A 20,102-nucleotide genomic window follows, 5' to 3' on the forward strand; every position below is an offset into this window, starting at 1 on the left:
CTGTTCCCTTCTCAATTGTGTCGGCATCCATCCTTCATCCTAACAAACTTAGAGAAGTGTTGAATTACTGACGTAGTAGTCCAGCGTTGCCTCTGGGTTGGAACTCGGAGTCCGTTCGTTGGCATGGAGACATTCATGTGTCGTGAACTCAAGTCAGTTGCACCTTTATCAACTATAAGATAAGACCCCAGAATTCAGTTAGGGTTCCTTCCTCTTGTGAAAGGATTTATAAATGGCCTCTATGGGCAGCAGGTACTCATGAGATGGTTTTTGTTTTATCAACATGGTAAAATAATACTGGCTGCCATTTATTGAATTTGAAGCACTACAATAGGAGCTTCATGCACTGACTCTCATTTTGAGAAGTGCATATATTGTAATTTTACAGATTGATGAATTTCCACAGAACACACCTGTATAACCAGCATCCAGATCAAGAAACTAAACTGTGTTAGCAACCCTCACGTCCCCATCATGCTTCCTTCTAGTCCCCATACACCAAAAGTATATTTGATATAACAACCCCCTAATGTAAATATTACTGTCCCCTATTTAGCTAAAATCCAGCAACATCAAGAAAATTGTTGAATGAGCGTCTGAGCCAACATTCTAATTCCATTACAATGAGTCTCTGTTTCATAATATGGATGGGTCATTCCCTACCTCTCCTGTGGTCCATCCCACCACAACCCTGACTCCTCACTTGAATTCCCATTCTCAGGTAATGATTTCTCTATCCAGACTGCTGAGCACCTGACCTGGGAGTCAGTATGGATTTTTTTCTCTCAGTCACCAACCTCCCTACCCCCAACCCAATCTATGAGTCCCACTAGTGCTTACTCTGAAGTATATCTCAGATCAGCTCCTTGCTCTCTCTCCCTCTCCACTCCTGCTACCCTACATGAGCATAGGCCACTATCCCTTCCTCTATGTGACTACAGTAATCTCCTGTTTAGTCTCCTTTTTTTCTTGATCTTCTACATAGTTCATGTTCCCATAAAAGAGTGGACCTTTCGGTATTTAATTCAGATTTCATTCTTCCTCTGCTTAAGACACTCTAATAACTTCCCAGTGAATTTAGAATAAAACCCAAGTTCTTTACTTTGAACTATAAGATTCTCTATGGTCTGGTCCCTACCTCCCTCTTTGATATCCTGTCATATCACTCTCCCCGAATTCACTCTGCTTCAGCCAACTCATCTCTTTTCTGTTCCTGGATAAACCTTGTTCTTATGTCTCTTCTTTGTGTTTGCTGTCCCCTCTTTCTGGAATACTCTGTCCCCAGAGTTCACATGGCTAACTACATCCCATCGTTCACATTTCAAACCCATGACACCTCCTCAGTGGCCCTTTTCCCATTAACTACCAAGTAGCCACAAATAGTCCTCTATCCCTCTTATCTTCACAGTACATACCACTATTTGAAATTGTGTGTGTGTGTGTGTGTATTTTGGATTTCCCCATATTTAAGTGTAAATTCTATGAGAGAAAGGGCTTTATATGATCCATTCCTGTATCTGAGTACCTAAAACATTCTGAGATACAGAAAATGCCATTTTGATTAGCCAGGGCAAGTTTGAAGTGTGATAGATCACTGAAATGGAACTATCCAGTAGACAGTTGATTGCTTTTTTTTAAGATTTACTTAAAGAGAATGAGCTAGGGGAGGGGCAGAGGGAGAGGAGCAAGCAGACTCCCTACTGAGCAGGGAGTCTGACCCAGAGCTCAATCTCACAACCCTGGGATTGTCCTTAGCTGAAACCAAGAGTCAGATGCTTAACTGACTGAGCCGTCCAAGTGCCCCAGTGATCATGAAATTTAAGCTGGAAATTTCACTTAAAGATTATGTTCGTTATAGTAAAGCTATGAATCTTTTGATAAAAATAGACTACATAGTGTCTCAAACACAAAGAAGATGATTTCTGTTATAAAGTCCATTATGATCATCCCCACCAAAAAGCAACCTCCTCCAAACTGTGAATCAAAGAAATAGTTCCTTCCATCTTGCAGCTCCCCACTGTCACCAGCCTGACCTGCGGTCAAGACAACAAAAGGAAATATTGTAGAGAACCACACAGGAGGCTCTTTTGGGCCAGGCCCTCAAATAGCATGAATCCCATTGGTTAGAAATCAGTCACATGTCTACCTCTAACTGCAAAGCTCGCTGGGAAATGTAGTGTAGCTATGTGTGTTTAAAAAATATATATCTTGACCTGGTTTTGGTACACAGCTAGCTAGTCTCCACCACAGAAAATTGCTTGATAGTTGCCCAAAGCTTTTTTTCCCTTACGTCTTTATTTAAATACCAGTTAACTTACAGTGTTATATTAGTTTCAGCTGTACAATATGGTGATTCAACACTTGCATAAGTCACCCAGTGCTCATCACGACCCTCCTTAATGTCTATCACCTATTTCACCCATCCCCCACTCACCTCCCCTCCAGTAACCATTACTTTGTTCTGTATATGGAAGAGTCTGTTTCTTGGTTTGCCAAGGTCTTCTAAGAAAGGCAGTTTAAGCAAGCAATGACAGTGATGGAGGCACTAAGACCTGATCCCCAGGACCATGACTGGCACCTCCTGTTGGTCACAGAGCAGACTCTACCTACTATCTGAGCCTCAGAAGACCTGCCTACACATTTTGTCTGGAAGTTCAGCTGCAAATAGGATGAATGTGGGTTGTGGTTCCCTCTCTCCCTTTACACCTTCTCCAAGAGCCAGGAATCTGCTTGGTCTCAGCTGCTGTCTCTCTGAGCTCCTGCTGTCCCCAGTCTAGGTGACTTGTTTTCTGGATTTGCCTCTAGGCCTTCAAGAGGGAGGGGGGTTTCTTTAGGCATTTGGGGAGACAGATGCCTTGGGGAGAATGCAAAGGGGAAATATTAATAGCACAATTTAGGTTATATTCTGCAGATGTGTGACAGCCTGCCAGATGCCGGCATACAAATGAGACTGTGCCACTCACCCTGAAAGCAGCCGTATGTAAAATCATCATCGTCATCATGAGGATGATGATCACTGGTATCTATTCAGTTCTTTTTAACCACACCGCCTTAAGTGCTGAGCTGACGGTACAAACTGGGACCCTTTTGCCTCTTGTCACTGAAGTGTAGCCACCTCTGTGGAGGATGCAGCCAGCTTTCAAAACACCCTCAGAAAAACACCAGCCAGCAGGCAGCTCTTATTAAATCACACAGTGTTTAGCACCATTTCCATGATGCCTCTTATCCACTACAAAGGCTGGAAAACGTGGTTCAGGTTAGAATGCTTGGGGTTCCCGGAGCACTGTAGGAGTACTATGGGGATGGTAGTGAAGGGGCTTCTGAGCACCATGGGGCCTTTCTTTGTTTTCAGAATTAGCATTTATGACTGTGATGACTAGAAAAATAGAACTATCATATCAGTCTGATGATTTCATAGATCCTGAGAAATCCACTTAAGTTACAGAGGAAGTATATGTGAAGAAAAGTGAATAGTAAGACGAGCGGTCTTGCAGTCTGGTTAAAAAATAGTCATGACTTCCCCTGCCTGGCATTTAGTGTGACACTGGCATTATGGTTGAGAACACAGGCTGTGGAGTCCTAAAAGTTTTAGAAGCTCTCAAAGTCCTAAAGTTCACTCTCAGCTCTACCACTTACTGAGTATGGAAGCTTTAACATGGTTCTTAATTTATCCGGCCCTCTGTTCCATGATCTTTAGAGAGGAGCTCTATCAGAGAGGATTGTGAGAACTTTTTAAAAGATTATATTTTATTTATTTATATTTGAAAGATTTATATGTTTAATATGTGTATGTGGATAAATTTTATATATACAATTGACCCTTCGACAGCAGGGGTTTGAACTACACCGGTCCACTTACACGCTGATTTTTTTTTTTTTTTGATAAATGCAGTACAGTACTATAAACGTATTTTTTTCTGCCTTCTGATATTCTTAATAATGTTCTCTTTTCTCCAGTTTGCTTTATTGTAAGAATACAGTTTATAATTATGTATAGCATACAAAATATGTGTTAATCAACTTAGGTTATCAGTAAGGTTTCTGGTCAACAGTAAGGTATTCGTCATTAAGATTTAAGGGAGCCAACATTTACATGTGGATTTTTGATAGCACGGGTGTCTCTGGCCCTAGTCCCCACATTGTTCAAGGGTCAACTGCATATAAAATATACCCATATATGTGTATATGCCTATATATGTATGTACGTATATGGACACATATAATGCTTATACATATATGCATACAGAAACATATATGCTTAGGTCAGTGCCCTGCTAAATGAGCAATCAGCAGGTTTCAAAACAAGGATGATCATCATGGGAAGAACAAGGAAACTAAAAAAGTTGAATGATAGTATAGTGGATTCTATTCTGCTTCATTCATTGTCTGGTCTTCTCCATTCTAGACTCCTCCTTCGGTTTTGCAGCTGGATGCTCTTTTCAAGATGTTGCTCATTCTACTCTAGATCCCACATGCTTGCAGGATCTCCGAGGCCGAGGGCCTTGTGTTTAATAACAGATCAGATTGTATCATTCCTGGCCTCATGACAGCTTGAATCCTCTCCCTTTCCTCCATAGCCAATCTGTCTTTGTCTTATGTAACAGGTTCTGTCTTGAAATGGTCAGACCGTGTGGCCTTAATGGGTTAACTACTTTAGGATAATAATAACTCATTGCTAGGGTAGTGACTTTCTAAGGCAAGAAGCAACACTAATTTTCAAATTATTTTTCTGTGGTATACTTCAGATACTTAGAATTCTCTCCTCAAGATTAAGAATGAGTTCACCGGGCCTTTACTAGTCCAGTATGGGAGCTATTAACAGGCTCCTGTCAAGTGAAAGTAAAGAGACAGCCCTCAACAACTAGATAGTGGGTACCTAGTTTGTGCCCGGCACTGCGCCTAAGCCATGGGGATAGAAAAAGTGAAAAGAAATTTCCTGCTTTCAGAATGATATTCATCAAATAACCACTCCCTTTGTACATGCTAGACCAATCTCCCCTGACCTCTTTTTAATTACAAACAGAAGAAAGCCCTGTGAGGAAAGGAAATACAGTTGTGTGAATGCTTCTTTTTTGAAATCTGATTCAGATGAGGGAGTAAAAGAAGACTTTGCAGAGGAATTGATGATTGGGTCAAGATCTGAAAGAGAAAGAGTATGAGCTAACTTGGCAAAGAGGTCGGGGGAGATTGGTCTAGCATGTACAAAGGGCATGTCGCAGGAGGGAGGATGATGATGTTGGGGGAATTCCAAAAAGGCCATTGTGACTAGAGCTCAGAGAATGTGGTGGAACATAGTGTAAGCAAGCCTAAAATGGTCAGCAGAAGCCACATCTTACAGAAGTCTGTTCTCTGGGCATGACATAGAACATCTCTCTGAGAGAAGACATCTGGAATCAGAGGGTGCTTCATTACTGAACTTGGTCTTAGCAGCCCTGTGCATCAGCTTCATTTGTCAACTAAGCTGAGGCCCTTTTGGACTTGATTCTCTCATTAGGGGACCTCAACTCCTGGCTTTTGTCTCTCTGTAGTACCATGGACAGCGGCCTTCCTTTCATTCTGGTGGGATTCTACCAGCCAGGCTCTGAAGGAGACTATAGGGCCTGATACCAGTTCATCTCCCTTATTGCTGCTCTGGCTTCCATCCACAAATGTACATATCACTCTGAGACTGGCATTTAGTGTAAAAGAAGAGCATTCCAGTGACAGCCCTGGTAGGTTTTCTAAGGTCTGGTGCTTTGCTTATGTGGCTGCTGACTCTCTGTCTGTGCCATACCTTGGATTTGATGAGATAAGGGATTTCCCTCTGCATGGAGAAAGCCCCTTGGACCTCGTGTTGTCAAGGGAGCAGGCAAGAATGCAGCTAGGCAGACTTCTTGGGCTTTTTGAGCTTTCTAGAGAAGTAGAGCTTAGTCGTTAGGAGTGCTTAGTAGTTAGTAGTAGTTAGCTTGGAAGTTAGACTCAGGAGTCACATTCAGTGGAGTGGAATCCAGTTTTATCTCCTAAAATATGTGTGACCTTGAAAAGTTGCTTAATATCTCTCTGACCCTCCATTTCCTCATCTTTTAAGGGAGATAATTATACCAGGTATCTTGTAAGGTTATTGTGGGTATTAAATGAAATCATCATGTCAACTTCTTAGCCAAGCACCTGGCACAGAGAAGAGACTTAATAAATAGAAGCTATTATTATCTGTAACATTTTCCCAGGCTCTGTTCTTCTAATCTTGTTGCCTGGATCCCATTCTTTAAAAAAAAAAAAAAAAAAAAGGTAAATGATTTACAGTATCCAGGCCTGGCATCTTGACCTATTATTGACCTACTATGGATTTTCTACATTTTAAAAAACTATGCCTAGGGAAGGCTGCTAAGTCACAATGACTTAAAGTAAAATCCATAAACATTTATTGAACACTTACTATGTGTACTGGAAATGCCAAGATGAGTAAAACTCCATCCCTGTTATTATGGCTCTTATAATCTGAAGGGTAGATGAATCAGAGTTCAACCAGAGAAGCAAAACTCTTGGGGGAGCAGTGTGTGTATGTGTGTGTATCTGTCTGTTCATCTGTCTTTCTGCCTACAGAGAGAAAGAAAGGACAGGAGGGAGTGGGAGAGAGACTGACATATTAAAATGAATTAGCCTTGCAGTTGTGTGGCTGACCAAGAAGGTCCGGGATCTATAAGGCAATCAGCCAGGAATGGAAAAATCACAGGTGGGTTGGAACAGCACAAGCACGATTTGAAGCTTGTCCACACATCGTGGTCAGGAAGACAGAACAGTTTTGAACCCAGCAGCCTTTAGGAGTCACTTACTCAGGGGAGGCCTAAGCTTTCCCTTAAATATCTTCCAGCTGATTAATCCAGGCCCACCTAGGATAATCTTCCTTTGATGAACTTCAGGTCAACCTCTTGGGGTCTTTAATCACATCTGCAGAATCTCTTACAGCAGATTCCCTAACAATAGAACTTGTGGGAGGAAGAGTGTGTGTGTGTGTGTGTGTGTGTGTGTGTGTGTGTGAGAGAGAGAGAGAGAGAGAGAGAGATACACAACAGCTGCTTCCTCCCTTCTGTCCTCCAAACCTCCTGAGCCCATGTTAGCCCAACATAACCAGAAATATCCTACAAAGGGAACATTAGGGATTCAGCCTAACCAAGTTAACATATCACAAAACCAGCAAAGCAAGTATGTGGACGGAGGGAGACAGACATGTTGTCATCCTAGGGAAGGTGAGACTAAGAATTTTTGGAGCCTGTATTAAGTATCAGGTATGTTCTACACATCATCTCTTATAGTTTCTGGCCTCTTTTTGTAGATGAGCTATCAAGTCTAAAGGCTTTCAATATTATGTTGCTGGTCACAGACTTGGGGATTAAAATCTCGGTCACTCTTACTTCATACTCTAGTGAGATATCCTCTATCTGACCATCTCAAATTACTCAGTTAGTACTGATAATATGGACTACGTGTTAGATGTATTCAAGGTGCTAGGACACAGGACAGGGAGAATCATGAAGGAAAGGCTAGAATGCATCATAAAGGGTAACATCCGAACTGAACTTTGAAGGGAATACTGGGTGTTTGCTAATGACGGAATTCAAGCTCTATGTCACGTGAATAGTAGAGTCCACAGTTATGGGATTTTCAAGTGCTCCTCCCCCAAATCATGAAGATAATTTTAGCCCAGTGTCTTTTGTAGCTCACTACATACTCATAAGCAGTAACTAATGTGGCACCATGTGTCTCTTTGTCAGTATCTCATATTGAGGCCTAGCAATTGGCAAACCCTCCATAAATATTTGCACATTGGCTTTTTTTAAGCTCTTAAAAGAGGAATATCCCTTAGAGTCCTCTTCAGAGATTGCTGGTGTTTTATCATCAATAACACATCCATTCAGCTAACAAGATCTGGAAGCTTGATAATCAGTACTTAATATCCAAAGATTGCATTCAGACTTTGGAAAGGGGGGAAAAAAAAAAGCAATTCATGTCCCCTAAAAGGAAATCCAACTCTAATGTGGTTAAGAATGTTCTCCACGTTCGGTACTGACAGACTCTAACTACTTCAACAGGAAAAACTTCAACTGCTTTTGAACATGGGTGTCTTTCCCAGGCCAGTGTAGACTCTGCTCTCCAGCCCGGCCTGCAGAAAGGCCTCCTGTTCAGTTTTCCTGCCCTTGATCAGCTTAGGTGGGGCTTAGGAAATGAAACAAAACAAAAACAAAAGAAATATTGTTATTATCAACAAAATCTGCACAGATAAAGACAGAAGCATGCAAGGCCGTCAGCTTCAAAAGCCCACGAAACTAATGCATAAGCTATCTGTGGAAAAATAAATTTTTTGGAGATGGGATTATTCAGTCTACTGTAAAGCTCTTTAATAACTTTCTCCATGAAATTATTTCATAATCAAAATTCTCAGAGGTTATTGGAATTATTTCATAATCAAAATTCTCAGAGGTTATTGGAGTAAATAGGATTATGTCCATTCAAAGATGAAAAAAATCAAAACCCAGAGAGAAAAAAATGGCTTTCCTATGTTCTGCAAGCAAAACAGACTTGGAATCAAAATTGGATCCCAATCTCCTGACCCAGTTTTGTTCCAAGCATGGTATTGATCACAGTACCATCTTGAACTTTACCCATGGTGATCAGGCCTCTGGTCTTTCACCTGTCTCATGGATGGTTCTAACACAAGGAAACTACTTTTTAATTTTTTATTGTTTAAAAATAAGTATTTATTGTAGAGATTATTAGAATCACCTATAATCTCACCGCTTAGTTTTGATTGTATATGCAGGGGATATACATCACAGTTTAACATCATGCTAGCTAATTCAACTACAAGGGCTGAGAAAAACAAATAAATAATAAAAGGAGAAAAAATCTTAACTCTATTTCTCCAGAAAACTGCCTTCCATTCAGCCTAGGACCTACGCACACCCTGTCAACCCACACACGTACCATTTCTCCCTCTCTTCCCTGCTTGCTTTTTCTGCTTAGCAGTTATTACTGTCTAGTATATTATATATTATGCTGATCTGCCTTGCTTTGTGACCATGTGCCCTGCTAGGATATAGGCTCCACAGATCAGGAGGATGTTTTAGATGTTTTGGTCATGGCTGTATTCACCCCTGCCCGCCCCAACCCAGAAAAGTACTAGCAGTTTCTCTGTAAACATTTGTGGATTTGTGTGAAGGAATGAATGAATGAACGAATGGTAAAGGTAAATTACCCTTTGTAAACTAGAGTTACTAAAGGGTAATTTACATGCTGACCTTCCATCTAATCCCTATAAGATACTAACCACATTTCCTTCCATTCTGTATTCTCTCTCTCTCTCTGTCTCTCTTTCTCTGTTTTTTTTTTTTTTTACATGACTCTGGTCAGACTGTGTATATATTTTGTATCTAACTTCTCTCACCTAATTTTATATATATATATTTTTTATATGTACACATTTACACTATACATATATATTTATAGTATATATAGTATAATAATATATACTATATAATTCATATAATACCTTGTTTTTTCCTGTCCTGAAATATTACTTGATTAAGAGAAAATGTGGAAATGATAACTGATAATTGAAAATTCATAGACCCACCCAGATGGAACTATTACTAACATTTAGAATCTCGCCTTTTGGCTCATCAGTTCCAGAGTGTAAGTTTTAAATGACCTTATGATCATGCTATAGATGCAGTGTTTCACAGCTTTTTAACAGATTTAGAATTTCATTGCAAAAACAATTTAATGAGGAAGATCAAAATTTACTTACTCGTTTCCCTATTTCTGTATATACAGTTTATTGTCGCTCTCTTTTTTTTAATCGTGTTGCAGTAGACTTTTTTTTTTTTTTTTTGGTAGAAAGCTTTTTCCAAATTGGAGATGAAGGAAATGACTTTTGAACAGCCCCCATGCTACCCCTTAGCGTCCTGCCATTACCTTCTCCATTCCCTCACTCCACTGGTGATGTAATTTATGACTCTGGCTTCTTATTTGTTTGAAGCCAATCCCTTAAGGGGTGACCTCCCAGTGTCTTCAATTATTATTTTAAATGATGCCTTAGGCCCTGCCTGGCACAGTGATGCCCTCACCTTCCTTCCTTCCGCCTTCCAAGCATAGAGCTCAGCTGCCAAACTAGCTGTGCCCCCTCCTGTCCTCGGAGCTGCCTCCAGAGTCCCAACAGAGAAGCAGATTAACCCCTTTTGTTAGCAGAGGTAATTTGTCTGGGCTCAGCATTAATAAGGAATGCCATAAGCAGTTGGGGTCAGGAAGAACAGATCTGTCAAGCCCCAGGGTTAATTTAATAGCAATCTGTTGGCTGTCTGCCTTGTATATTAGCCATGAATCTGGTGTTATGCTTTGCTTTTGCCATTTAGTTCTTCGGGACAACAGGGAAATAATTTGGATAGAGAGTTCTAAAGCAAAGGGAAGAGAAAATTGACTGTCAAAATGCATCATTCTGTTTTCAAGATAATACAGGAAGCCATGCACTGCTTATCTCTTTTCTCTTTCCCTCCTGACATGAAGGGCAAAACCACATATGCTGAAGGCGTGCGTCTCCCTTTAGAACAGAGTAAGAGGAAAGTCCTGGGTTTCTGGATGAGGTAGATGCAAAATACCCCATCCCTTCATCCCCATCAGCCACAGAATTTTGGTAACTAGTCCCCTCCCGCATGTTTTTTTAGAACTCAGCAGATCCTCGATCAGTGAACAGTTCAAGAAATCCCATATGTTTCTGTTCTAGTTGATGGCTCAAAAAAGAAGAAAAAATAATTATCCCATCATAGGAGACAGGAATCCTGTGTCAGATGCTGTGTCCAAACTCTGATTCTGAAAAATGTGGCCACCAAAGTGGTCAGTGAATTTAAAAAACACAGTCTGTCTGCCCTCTGGGATTAGCCAGAGGGAGTCTCAAGAGAGCCAGGATGACTGCGGTCAGAAGGGCTGTCTCTGGAAGGGCCCCTCCTCAGGAGAGGGAGAGTAGCCTGTGGCCAAGCTCCCAGGCCCTGAAGTCAGACAGACCAGGTTGGAATCCCAGCTCTGCCCCCTGCTCTGTGACCTTCGTTACTTCTTCTCAGTTACTGCTTCTTCCCCTGGAGAGCAGGCCTGTTCCTAGTACTGACCTCAGAAGGCAGAGATGAAGGTCAAATGAGACAATGCATGGCATTCGGTAAATATTAACTATTGATTATTATCCTCTTGCTGTCCATGGCATCACAGTTATTAAAGAGAGAATTGGAGCCATCGCTGAACCCTGTGGAGTCAGACATTCTAGTCAAAAGGGCGATGCTTGGGGATGAGGGATGATGGGGAGGCGTCAACATCCAGCTTGGGTGGAAGGGAGGGAGGGAGGGAATGCAGGAAGGAGCCTAGACCCAGAGGAAGCAGCCCTAAGCAGAGTCCGGAGCCCATGCCCATGGTGCTGTTCTGGGTGCTGGGGGAATGTTCCTTCCTGCTTTCATGGATATCTTTAAGCACTGCATTTTCACACGTTCTGACTTCGGGCCGTTATTTTTAGGTAAGAAAGAAATAACAGTAGCTGTAGCACCTCCCCCTCCCACACAGCAATGATCCCTTCCAGTTAGGCTTGTTTTTAGAGCTCTCCTGGTAGCGGTTGAGAAAGCTGACACCAGATTTTTGTGCCCTATTTTAGGAAAAGAGAAACACGCTCCCTGGCGTGCTAGGCTCTGGAGGCTCTTTCCAGAGGGCGATGAGATCTGACAGCAGCTACACGCGAGCCTCTGCTCACCCGATCCCCCAGCCCGTGGCCACCTAAGCCCAGGGCAGGGGTCTGGTGTGAGTGGGGGGAGGGCAGAAGAGAACATCAGAGAGGCAGCTTAGGGCCTCCTGGGGCCCAGCCTCCTGTGCCCCAGCAAGCAGGGCTAACTGCAATCAGATTTAAAACTGTGGCAGCCCTTGAGTTGAAAGGTAGTGTTTTGTGAATCCAGGGGACCCACCTGCTCTGGAGACCCAAGTCATATTTGCAAACGGGCTTGGTGGGGGAAATGGTAGTAAGACGTAATGTTAGTTGAGTCGCGAACTAATTTTAGAAAGCCCCGACAGGGCTTCTGAGAGATAATTGAAGGGGAGAAGGGCACAACAGACTACAGAGCCCTTATGGCGCCAGATCGCCTGCTGGAGCATAGGAGACATGCAGGAACGGGTGACTGTGTCCGTGCTGGTGTGACTGAAGATACCAGCACATTTCCTTGTACCTCATGTGTGCTCCAAGGAGGGGACTGTGCCCCTAACTTTATGAAAAGCAGAAAAGTTTTGCCTCCATCCCAGGCTAATAGCAGAGTCTGTGTCATGTTACTGCTTGTTCAGTCGATGCATGTTTCCCAAAACAGTATGGACGAGCTCCCGGCACAGACATCAACATTCTTATCTTAATTGATATGCATTTATTTCATATATATTATTTAAAATGTAACTAGCCCCTTAAACCCATGGTTTCATGACTTCTAAGCTTACAGCTTTGACAAGGCTAAGGGAACGAAGGGAGTCGATAGTGAAACCACTCGGAAGGACACGTGTTGAGCAGATCCCCGCTGGAGATGTACATGTGGGCACAGTTACAAAGGGGGCTCACGAGTGGGGAGGTCTAGGAAAAGTGGGAATTGCTTTGGTCAGGTTTCCCGTGTGACAGCATCCATGTCACGAGCCCTGTGCCTTTGCAGGCAGTTTCAGGTCCTCAGCGCCTCAGCCAGGTGCCCCCCCAACCTGCATGCAGGTGCCCTGAGCTCTGGGGTGGCACGGACCCGTCCCTTCCCTCCTGACAGACCTCGTGCCCACGGAGTCACATCCATAATTCAAAGACCAGATGTTTCATTTCAGTATACAGGGATGTGGTCTTGAAAAATGGAGTTATAATAGTTCTTGACCAGAAAGGAAAATACTAAAGAAGGAAAAAAAAACAGATGCTAAAACAAAGATATATTCCATGGGAGGCTGAAATGGTCCCACCATGCAACTGGACAGCTTTTTGGGGGGGCGCTTAAAACTCCCAGCCAAGCTCTAAAGCAAATCACAGCTTCTGGAAGCTTGAGGTCCCATGTATCTTCGGGGAGCGAAATGGTGCTTAATTCCTCGAGAGCACAAGTTTTTTGCCTGAGAGGAAATCCTGGTGCCACCCCTCCAGCCATGGGACATGGGGCAGGCCCCCCTCTCCACCCCTGACAAATGGGGATCAGGAAGGGACAGGTTATCGCGATGTTCTGAGGCTTAACTGAACTAAAATACATGATCTGCTTTGCACAGCAATGGGCCTAGAAAGAGTCAGTGCTCCCTAAGTAGTAGTAGCAGCCACTGTTACTCTCACCGGTGTGCTGTTAAAGATCTCAGGGATTTCATGGGAGAGGATTCACAGTCTACTGTGGACCTCAGTTTTCAGCCCAGGAGTCTGCGGAAAGATGCAGGTAAACTGAATTATTTAGCTGGATGGGGCTGGCTTCATGACCGCTGTTGTCAGAGGAGAAATGGAAGTCTTTGCAGTTCAGCACATGTTAGCATGATAGCGTGAGCAGGTAAGTCTGGTGGTCAATGGGGCATGTTCTCCCTGGGGGGAGGATGAAATATCCTAAGGGGTCAGGGAGACCGGAGTTCTAATGATGCCTCCGAGCCCTGGGCATCCCTAGGCCTCTCTGCCAAGACCAGGAAGGCCCGCCCGTGTGCTCACGGGGTTCCTCTGCAGATTCCCCGTGTGCGGTAAATGCTCACAGGTTACACTAAAATCAGGCGGTGCTGCTACTCGTCACCCCTGAGGTCCTGCCTGCTTGTCCCGGTTCCGTCCTTGACCCGCCTGTGCCAGATATTGTGGACATTAAGCCAGCCAACATGGAGGAGCTCACGGAGGTGATCACAGCGGCCGAGTTCCACCCGCATCACTGCAACAGCTTCGTGTACAGCAGCAGCAAAGGGACCATCCGGCTGTGTGACATGAGGGCGTCGGCCTTGTGTGACAGGCACAGCAAATGTGAGTAGTGAGCCTCGTGCCACAGATGGGGTGCGCCAGGTGGGCGGGCCCCAGACCTGCGGGAGGAGGAGGGGAGAGCCTAGAGGACAAGGATCCCCATCCCCACCTGACAGCCTCCGGGGGCCAAGTCCGGGCATTGGCCTGACTCAGGAGTCCGCTCCACATCTGGTGTTTTGGTACACGTGCCCCTTCGCGTTCAATTCCACCAGCGTTCACTTAAGGTTGTGGAATCCACAACCTTGTGACCTGATCTGAATTATGTTTTAACATCACTCTGGCTGCTGTGGGGAGAATGAGCTTGAGGAGTCCCCTGAAGGGAGACCGGTTTGGGGATCGCTGACATAGGCTGGGGTGGGGGGCAGGGGGAGGAGTGTGTCCTGGTCAGGGGCTGGTGGCTTCTGCACAGATCTTCACAGTCAAGAGGGCCCCTGGGCAATGTGAGAGGCTGAGAGTAGGCAGGCAATCACGAATGGCGGCTGGGGGTGTGACGAGGTTAATCACAGTCTACTGCATATTTAAAACTTGCTGTGAGAGTAGATCTTAAAAGTTCTCTTCGCCAGAAAAAGAATTCATAACTCTCTGCAGTGACGAATGTTAACTAGGCTTATTGGTGATTATTTTGTGATGTATATATACGTCAAACCCTTACGTCGTATGCCTGAAACTAACACAATGTCGTATTTTGAGTATATCAATTAAAAAAGAAAAAAAAAGAATAACACCCATGGGAAGGGGTTAGTGCCTTCCTGAAGAGGGTGTGGCTTTGGGAGCCAGAACTCTAGAGGTCTAGTGGGCACGAGGGAAGAGCTTCAGAGAAAGGGGATGGGTTAAACAAGCAGCCAGACTCAAAGGTCATGGTCGTGCAGGTTTTCAAGGCACTGTTGGAGAGAAGTAGCTCCAAACTAGTGGGGACTGAGTGCTTAGAAACCAAAGGCTCTAAGACCCCTGTGAGCAGGTGAAGTGTACTGGCACCGACAGCAAGTATTGTGGTGGACAGGGTGGTCCTGGAACTTTCTAGAAAAGAAAGTGCTCCCAGAGAAGAAGTGCCTACAGGCAGTGATAATCCATGTCTCGTCTCAGGCTAAGTAACATGAAGCTGCCACAGTGCTCAGAGGGGACCAGAGCTCTTTTCGTTCCCCCATCACCTTCTGCTTTTTGGCCTATACCTTTGGCTGTGGAGACCAAGAAATGAAGACTTTCTCTCCCGTTGTCCCAGTTTCCAGATTCACTCCCTGACATGAGTGATAGGATGACTGAGTCGGTGTATGGCCAGAACAGGGGTGAATATCTGTGTCATTTTCATCATTTTTCCTTGCTCTTTGGGCATGAGAAGTATCGCACTGGGGAGCTGGTGTTTAGACTGTGGTGGTGTGTAGACTGTGGTGGTGTGTAGACTATAGATTCTGAGCCACATAGACCCAGGTCATAGCTAGGCTTCATCCCTTCTGAGCCGCCTGACTTTGTCCATCTGTCCCTAACCTTTCTGAGCCTGTTTTCTCATCTCCAAAACAGGTAAAACAGTAATTTCCACCGCATGAGTTTGCCATGGGGCCTAGAGGAATGATTAACAGGTTGTGTATTCTATGCTTACAGCAGATTTCAATTCAGATTATCTACATTCCAAGAGCTCGGTAGCCACATGTGGCACGTGGCTATCATATTAGTACCAGTTTAGGACATTGCCATCATGGTAGGAAGTTCTATTGGAGAGTGCCTTTCTAGATGGTTAGCTCTTTGGACCTATTCTGTCTTCTTCATAGCTGTCTCCCCAGCACCTATACCAGGGCCTGGCACATGAGAGATGATTAATAAATACGTGCTCCTGCGGGGAATGGCACTGATCTTTGAGCAGGACTTACTTAACTTACTTAACTTACCTTACCTAAGCTGGCGAGAGGAAACATATTCAAGGCAGAGGGATGAGCATAAGCAAAGGTGCTGAGGCACAAAAGATCAGAACATTTGCTGGACTGCAGGGTGAGTGAGAAGGCTGGTACATAGGGAATGACTTGGAGAAGGAAGTGAGTTGGAGCTCAGGAGGGATGCAGGGGCCCAAGCATATGGCCATCTTGAAGAACTTGAATGTTTTCTCCAACCCAGTGAACAGCCACTGAAGTAACCAAGGGAGTAATGAGATCAGGATTTCTCCCAGTCAGGGGCTGGCCTCTAAGAGGGAGAAAAGAGAGATAAGGAAACAAGTTAGGAGGACACTATCATGTAGACAGGGATTTCTAACGGCAGCACTATTGAGTCTGGGGTACATAGTTCTTCGGAGAAGGGTGTTGTCCTTTGTATAATGTTTAGCATCTCTGGCCTTCTCCCCATTGGTTGTGAGTGGCCAAAACAAGTTGGGACAACCAAAATGATCTGCTGATGTCGTGAAATACCGGGGGGTGGCGGGGAGAAAATTGCTCCTGGTTGAGAACTACATATCTAGACTAAAATCCCTTATCAGTCCTTCAGCATGATTTTCTTGTATCCGTGATGTGTCTTTTACTATTGAGAACTCTGAGGGGTCCACTGCAAAGCTAAGTCATCTCCTGCATTTGGTGCATGTAAAATTTGGCTCATGACCTGAGATGGACCCAGGCAACATTTCCGGCACAGTTTTAACACTCAAATGAGTGGTGGAGACAGGGGTTGGGCTGTTCTACGGAGGTGGGACACTTGTGATAGATGTCACAAGGAAAGCAGAGGCTGAGTAGTCCTTCTGAACCCACAGGATCTGGTTAGGTGGGAAGCGGGGGGCGGTGCTGGGTGGTGCACACAGGATAGGCAAACACCTGAAGTTAGGAAGTTACGTGGAACCTTTATATAGAATCAAGTTTGGGGGAACGAATATCAAAGGAAGAGGTAAAAGAGGGGTGATGGTTCATATCAGGTTGGTCCTTGAAGATCAAAGTTAAATGCATATGACTTCATGTATTCATTCATTCATGCATTTGTTCATTTACTCATTGAGTACGGACTCCTCACTCAGAGTCTGGCTCCTGTGACAGCCAGTGCTTCTTAAGCATTTTCCCCGAGTCATACAGCTCGCGGGTCAGGCCGTGAGCCTGGCCACAGAGCAGGAAGGGCCTCCAGCAGCAGTCCAACCTCTCCCGCAGGCCCTGGGTGGCCCGGCCCACCCGCACAGACAGAACAGCTGAGGCCAGAGTCCCTGGGGAAGGTGCCGACCACCACAGACCAACTCTGAAGTCTTATTTTTCTATCCTGAAATTTCACAGGAATGGTGCATTTTACTCCCATAGAATGTTGATTTTCGGTTTGATTTAATAATTACATTTCTCCCCCACTTTCAGATTTCAAGCAAAATGGATGTTTCCCAAAAGATGCAGTGTACAGCCTGTGGCTTTCTGAACTGCCTGGTGCATCCCCGTATCTTCCTCCCCCTCAGATATGTCTGTACGGCCCAGGTTGAGAAACACAGTCCCTAGTATGTGGAGAGTGAGTTGAGATCATTTGGCTGGAGAACAGAGTGACAGAATTTATGTTTTATGGAAGACGAACACAGTGGTGGTGGGAAGAAAGGTAGGACAATTAGAACATTTTGCATTCATCTCAATACAAAGGCAATTCATAACCTACATAAGGGTGGTGGCTATGGAAATCAGAAGGAAGGGAAGAGGGAAAGGAACCTTTTAAAAAAAAATAACAGTGGGCAACATAAACAGTATCAGAGGTTGGCATTCGTGGTGCATCGATACTGGTTGTTCATTGTTCTCCCCTTCTAGACACCACCCCTCTGAGGTTAAGAACTAAATTTGTTTTTACTCACATCACATTGCCAACGCCTGGCGCATAAGTAGGTGCTCAGTAAATACTTACTCAGTAAAGGCATTAATGCCTAAGGGTGATATAAACAGCGTGTGGAACGGGGACCATTGAGAAGCCACACTGGGGCACAGTGAAGAGTTGGGATTCAGTGGGGAACGTGCTCTGTGTGGGGTGACATGAGCTACCTCGGGGGGCCGACCCCTCTGGTGAGTGAAGGCAGATCCGACTCCTGGGCTGCTGACCCAAAATGGATGTGGGACATGGCACGAGGGGCCCAGTGTCCTCATGGCCCAGTGAGGCAGACACGAGCCTGGGCTTAGGAGTCAGACTCAGACATTGAGGAGGTGGGATGAATCCTGAACCCTTAAGTGTGGGAAAAGGACAAAGCCTTAGAAGCTGCCAGAGCTAGAAAGGTTTTGAGCAGAAGCTTTGGAATCAGAACTCCACTCTGACATTCAATTACTAGGTGACCTCGGGCAAGTTATTTAATTCTTCTGAGCCCCATGTTCCTCATTTGAAAGTAAAAATTATCAAGACAGCCTCCTCGGGCTAGTGGTTCATGAGAAGTAAATGTCATCACGTGTGTGAGATGCTGGCGTCTGCCAGGCACACAAGAGGCAGGAAGGGGCACAGATGACCTGAATCCCCCTGTTCCAGGTCTGCAGCTGGGGCACAGCATGAAAGCCTCAACCCTTTTTCCAGATATATGAAGCCCCATTAGTCATCTGTTTAAGTAGTTTTTATTGAGCACCTACTATATACATCAGGTACTTTATGAGACTGGAGACCCAATGTGAGTGAAACCATGCCTGGTTTCCTCCCTCTTAGAGCTTCCTGTCTTTGTTAGTGAGAGTTCTGCAGATAAACAAAACCAATAGGAGGTGAATAATTAGGTAGGTAGATAGATTAGGTAGGTAGATAGATATCTCGTAGATACGTATGTGTGGGTGCATATAAGAGAGAGATTTATTAGAAGTATTTGGCTCATGAAATTAGAGGCTGACATGTCCCAAGATCCACAGTGGTATAGCAGGAGACCCACAGGAAACAGTGGTATATTTCCAGTCCAAGTCCAAGGACCCAAGACCCAGGAGAGCTAATGGTATAGTTTTAGTTCAAAGGCCAGCAGGCCCGTGACCCAGGAAGAACCAGTGTTTTCAGTTCAGATGCAAAGCCAGGAATAAAGGAATGCCCCAGCTCAAAGGAGTCAGGCAGAAGAATTCCCTCTTTTTTTTTTTAATTTATTTTTTTTATTAACATATAATATATTATTAGTCCCAAGGGTACAGGTCTGTGAATCGTCAGGCTTACACACTTCACAGCACTCACAATAGCACATACCCTCCCCAATGTCCGTAACATAACCCAACCATCCCCTCCCCTACCCCCTCTCTTCACACCCCCTCCCCCCAGCAACCCTCAGTTTGTTTTGTGAGATTAAGAGTCTCTAATGGTTTGTCTCCCTCCTGATCCCATCTTGTTTCATTTTTTCCTTCCCTACCCCTTAAAACCCCCACATCACCTCTTAAAAAGAATTTGCTCTTATTTGGGGAGGGCCGTCAGCCTTTTGTTCTGTTTAGACCTTCAGCTGATTAGATGAGACCCACCCACATTAGGGAGGGTGATCTGCTTTACTCGGTCTTTCAATTTGAACATAGAAGCCATCCAAAAACACTTTCACAGAAACACCTAGAATAATGCTTGACCAACTATCTGGGCACCGCAGGGCTCAGGTTGATACATAAAATTAACCTTCACACGAAGGAAGTAAGACTCATTCATCAGGGAATAACAAACAGGACATTGCAGCTATTAAAAAGTAGCATGAAAGAGAGGCCTGTGGTGCTCGGAGGGAATGAGACAAGGAGCATACACCCCAGGCAGTAACCGCCGAGCTGTGGCCTGACCCCTGAGAAGCCCCCTGCAAAGGAACAGGGAAGAGTTACCTGGGCCCATGGAAGCAGGAGGCCTGCTCAGCTCCCTGCAGCCTGGGTCACCCAGCCCTAGAGAGGCAGAGCCTGGGGATAGTCCACAGGGGGCCGCGGGAGCTAGCTAGCGGGCCGTGGGCCTGTGCTGCAGCCCTGCCTTGCCACACTCCACCCGGACACCGACAGCCGCAGGGCTCTGAGCTGCCAGCCGCCAGCCTCCTAATCTAATTAAGAAGCGAACAAAATTCATTTTCCTGACTCGTCCGAAGTGCCAACCTTCTTCAGTGCACACCCCCTTTTGTTCAGCTGCAGCAGCGGCCCGGCTCCTGCCGGCTGGGAAAACGAGCTCAGTCTGACCTCTTGCCTGACATTTCATATCGATTTTCTCCATCCTCCTCAAACGCCAGCCA

At 44.8% G+C, this 20,102-nt stretch overlaps 1 protein-coding gene across 10 annotated transcripts in view; it reads left to right on the forward strand.

The window, feature by feature from the left end:
• The window catches only part of PPP2R2B (protein phosphatase 2 regulatory subunit Bbeta), a 455,910-nt gene that overhangs the window by 392,654 nt on the left and 43,154 nt on the right, over positions 1-20,102 (forward strand). For all 10 annotated transcript variants that reach the window (XM_032850744.1, XM_032850770.1, XM_032850736.1 and 7 more), the window contains one exon: positions 13,823-13,987. In XM_032850744.1, coding sequence (XP_032706635.1) covers positions 13,823-13,987 — 165 coding nt within the window. The remainder of the gene's footprint in view (positions 1-13,822; positions 13,988-20,102) is intronic.

The sequence above is a fragment of the Lontra canadensis genome, unplaced genomic scaffold (genome assembly GCF_010015895.1).
Source record: "Lontra canadensis isolate GAN:19392208 unplaced genomic scaffold, GSC_riverotter_1.0 scaffold4, whole genome shotgun sequence".
Taxonomy (NCBI): Eukaryota; Metazoa; Chordata; class Mammalia; order Carnivora; family Mustelidae; genus Lontra; species Lontra canadensis.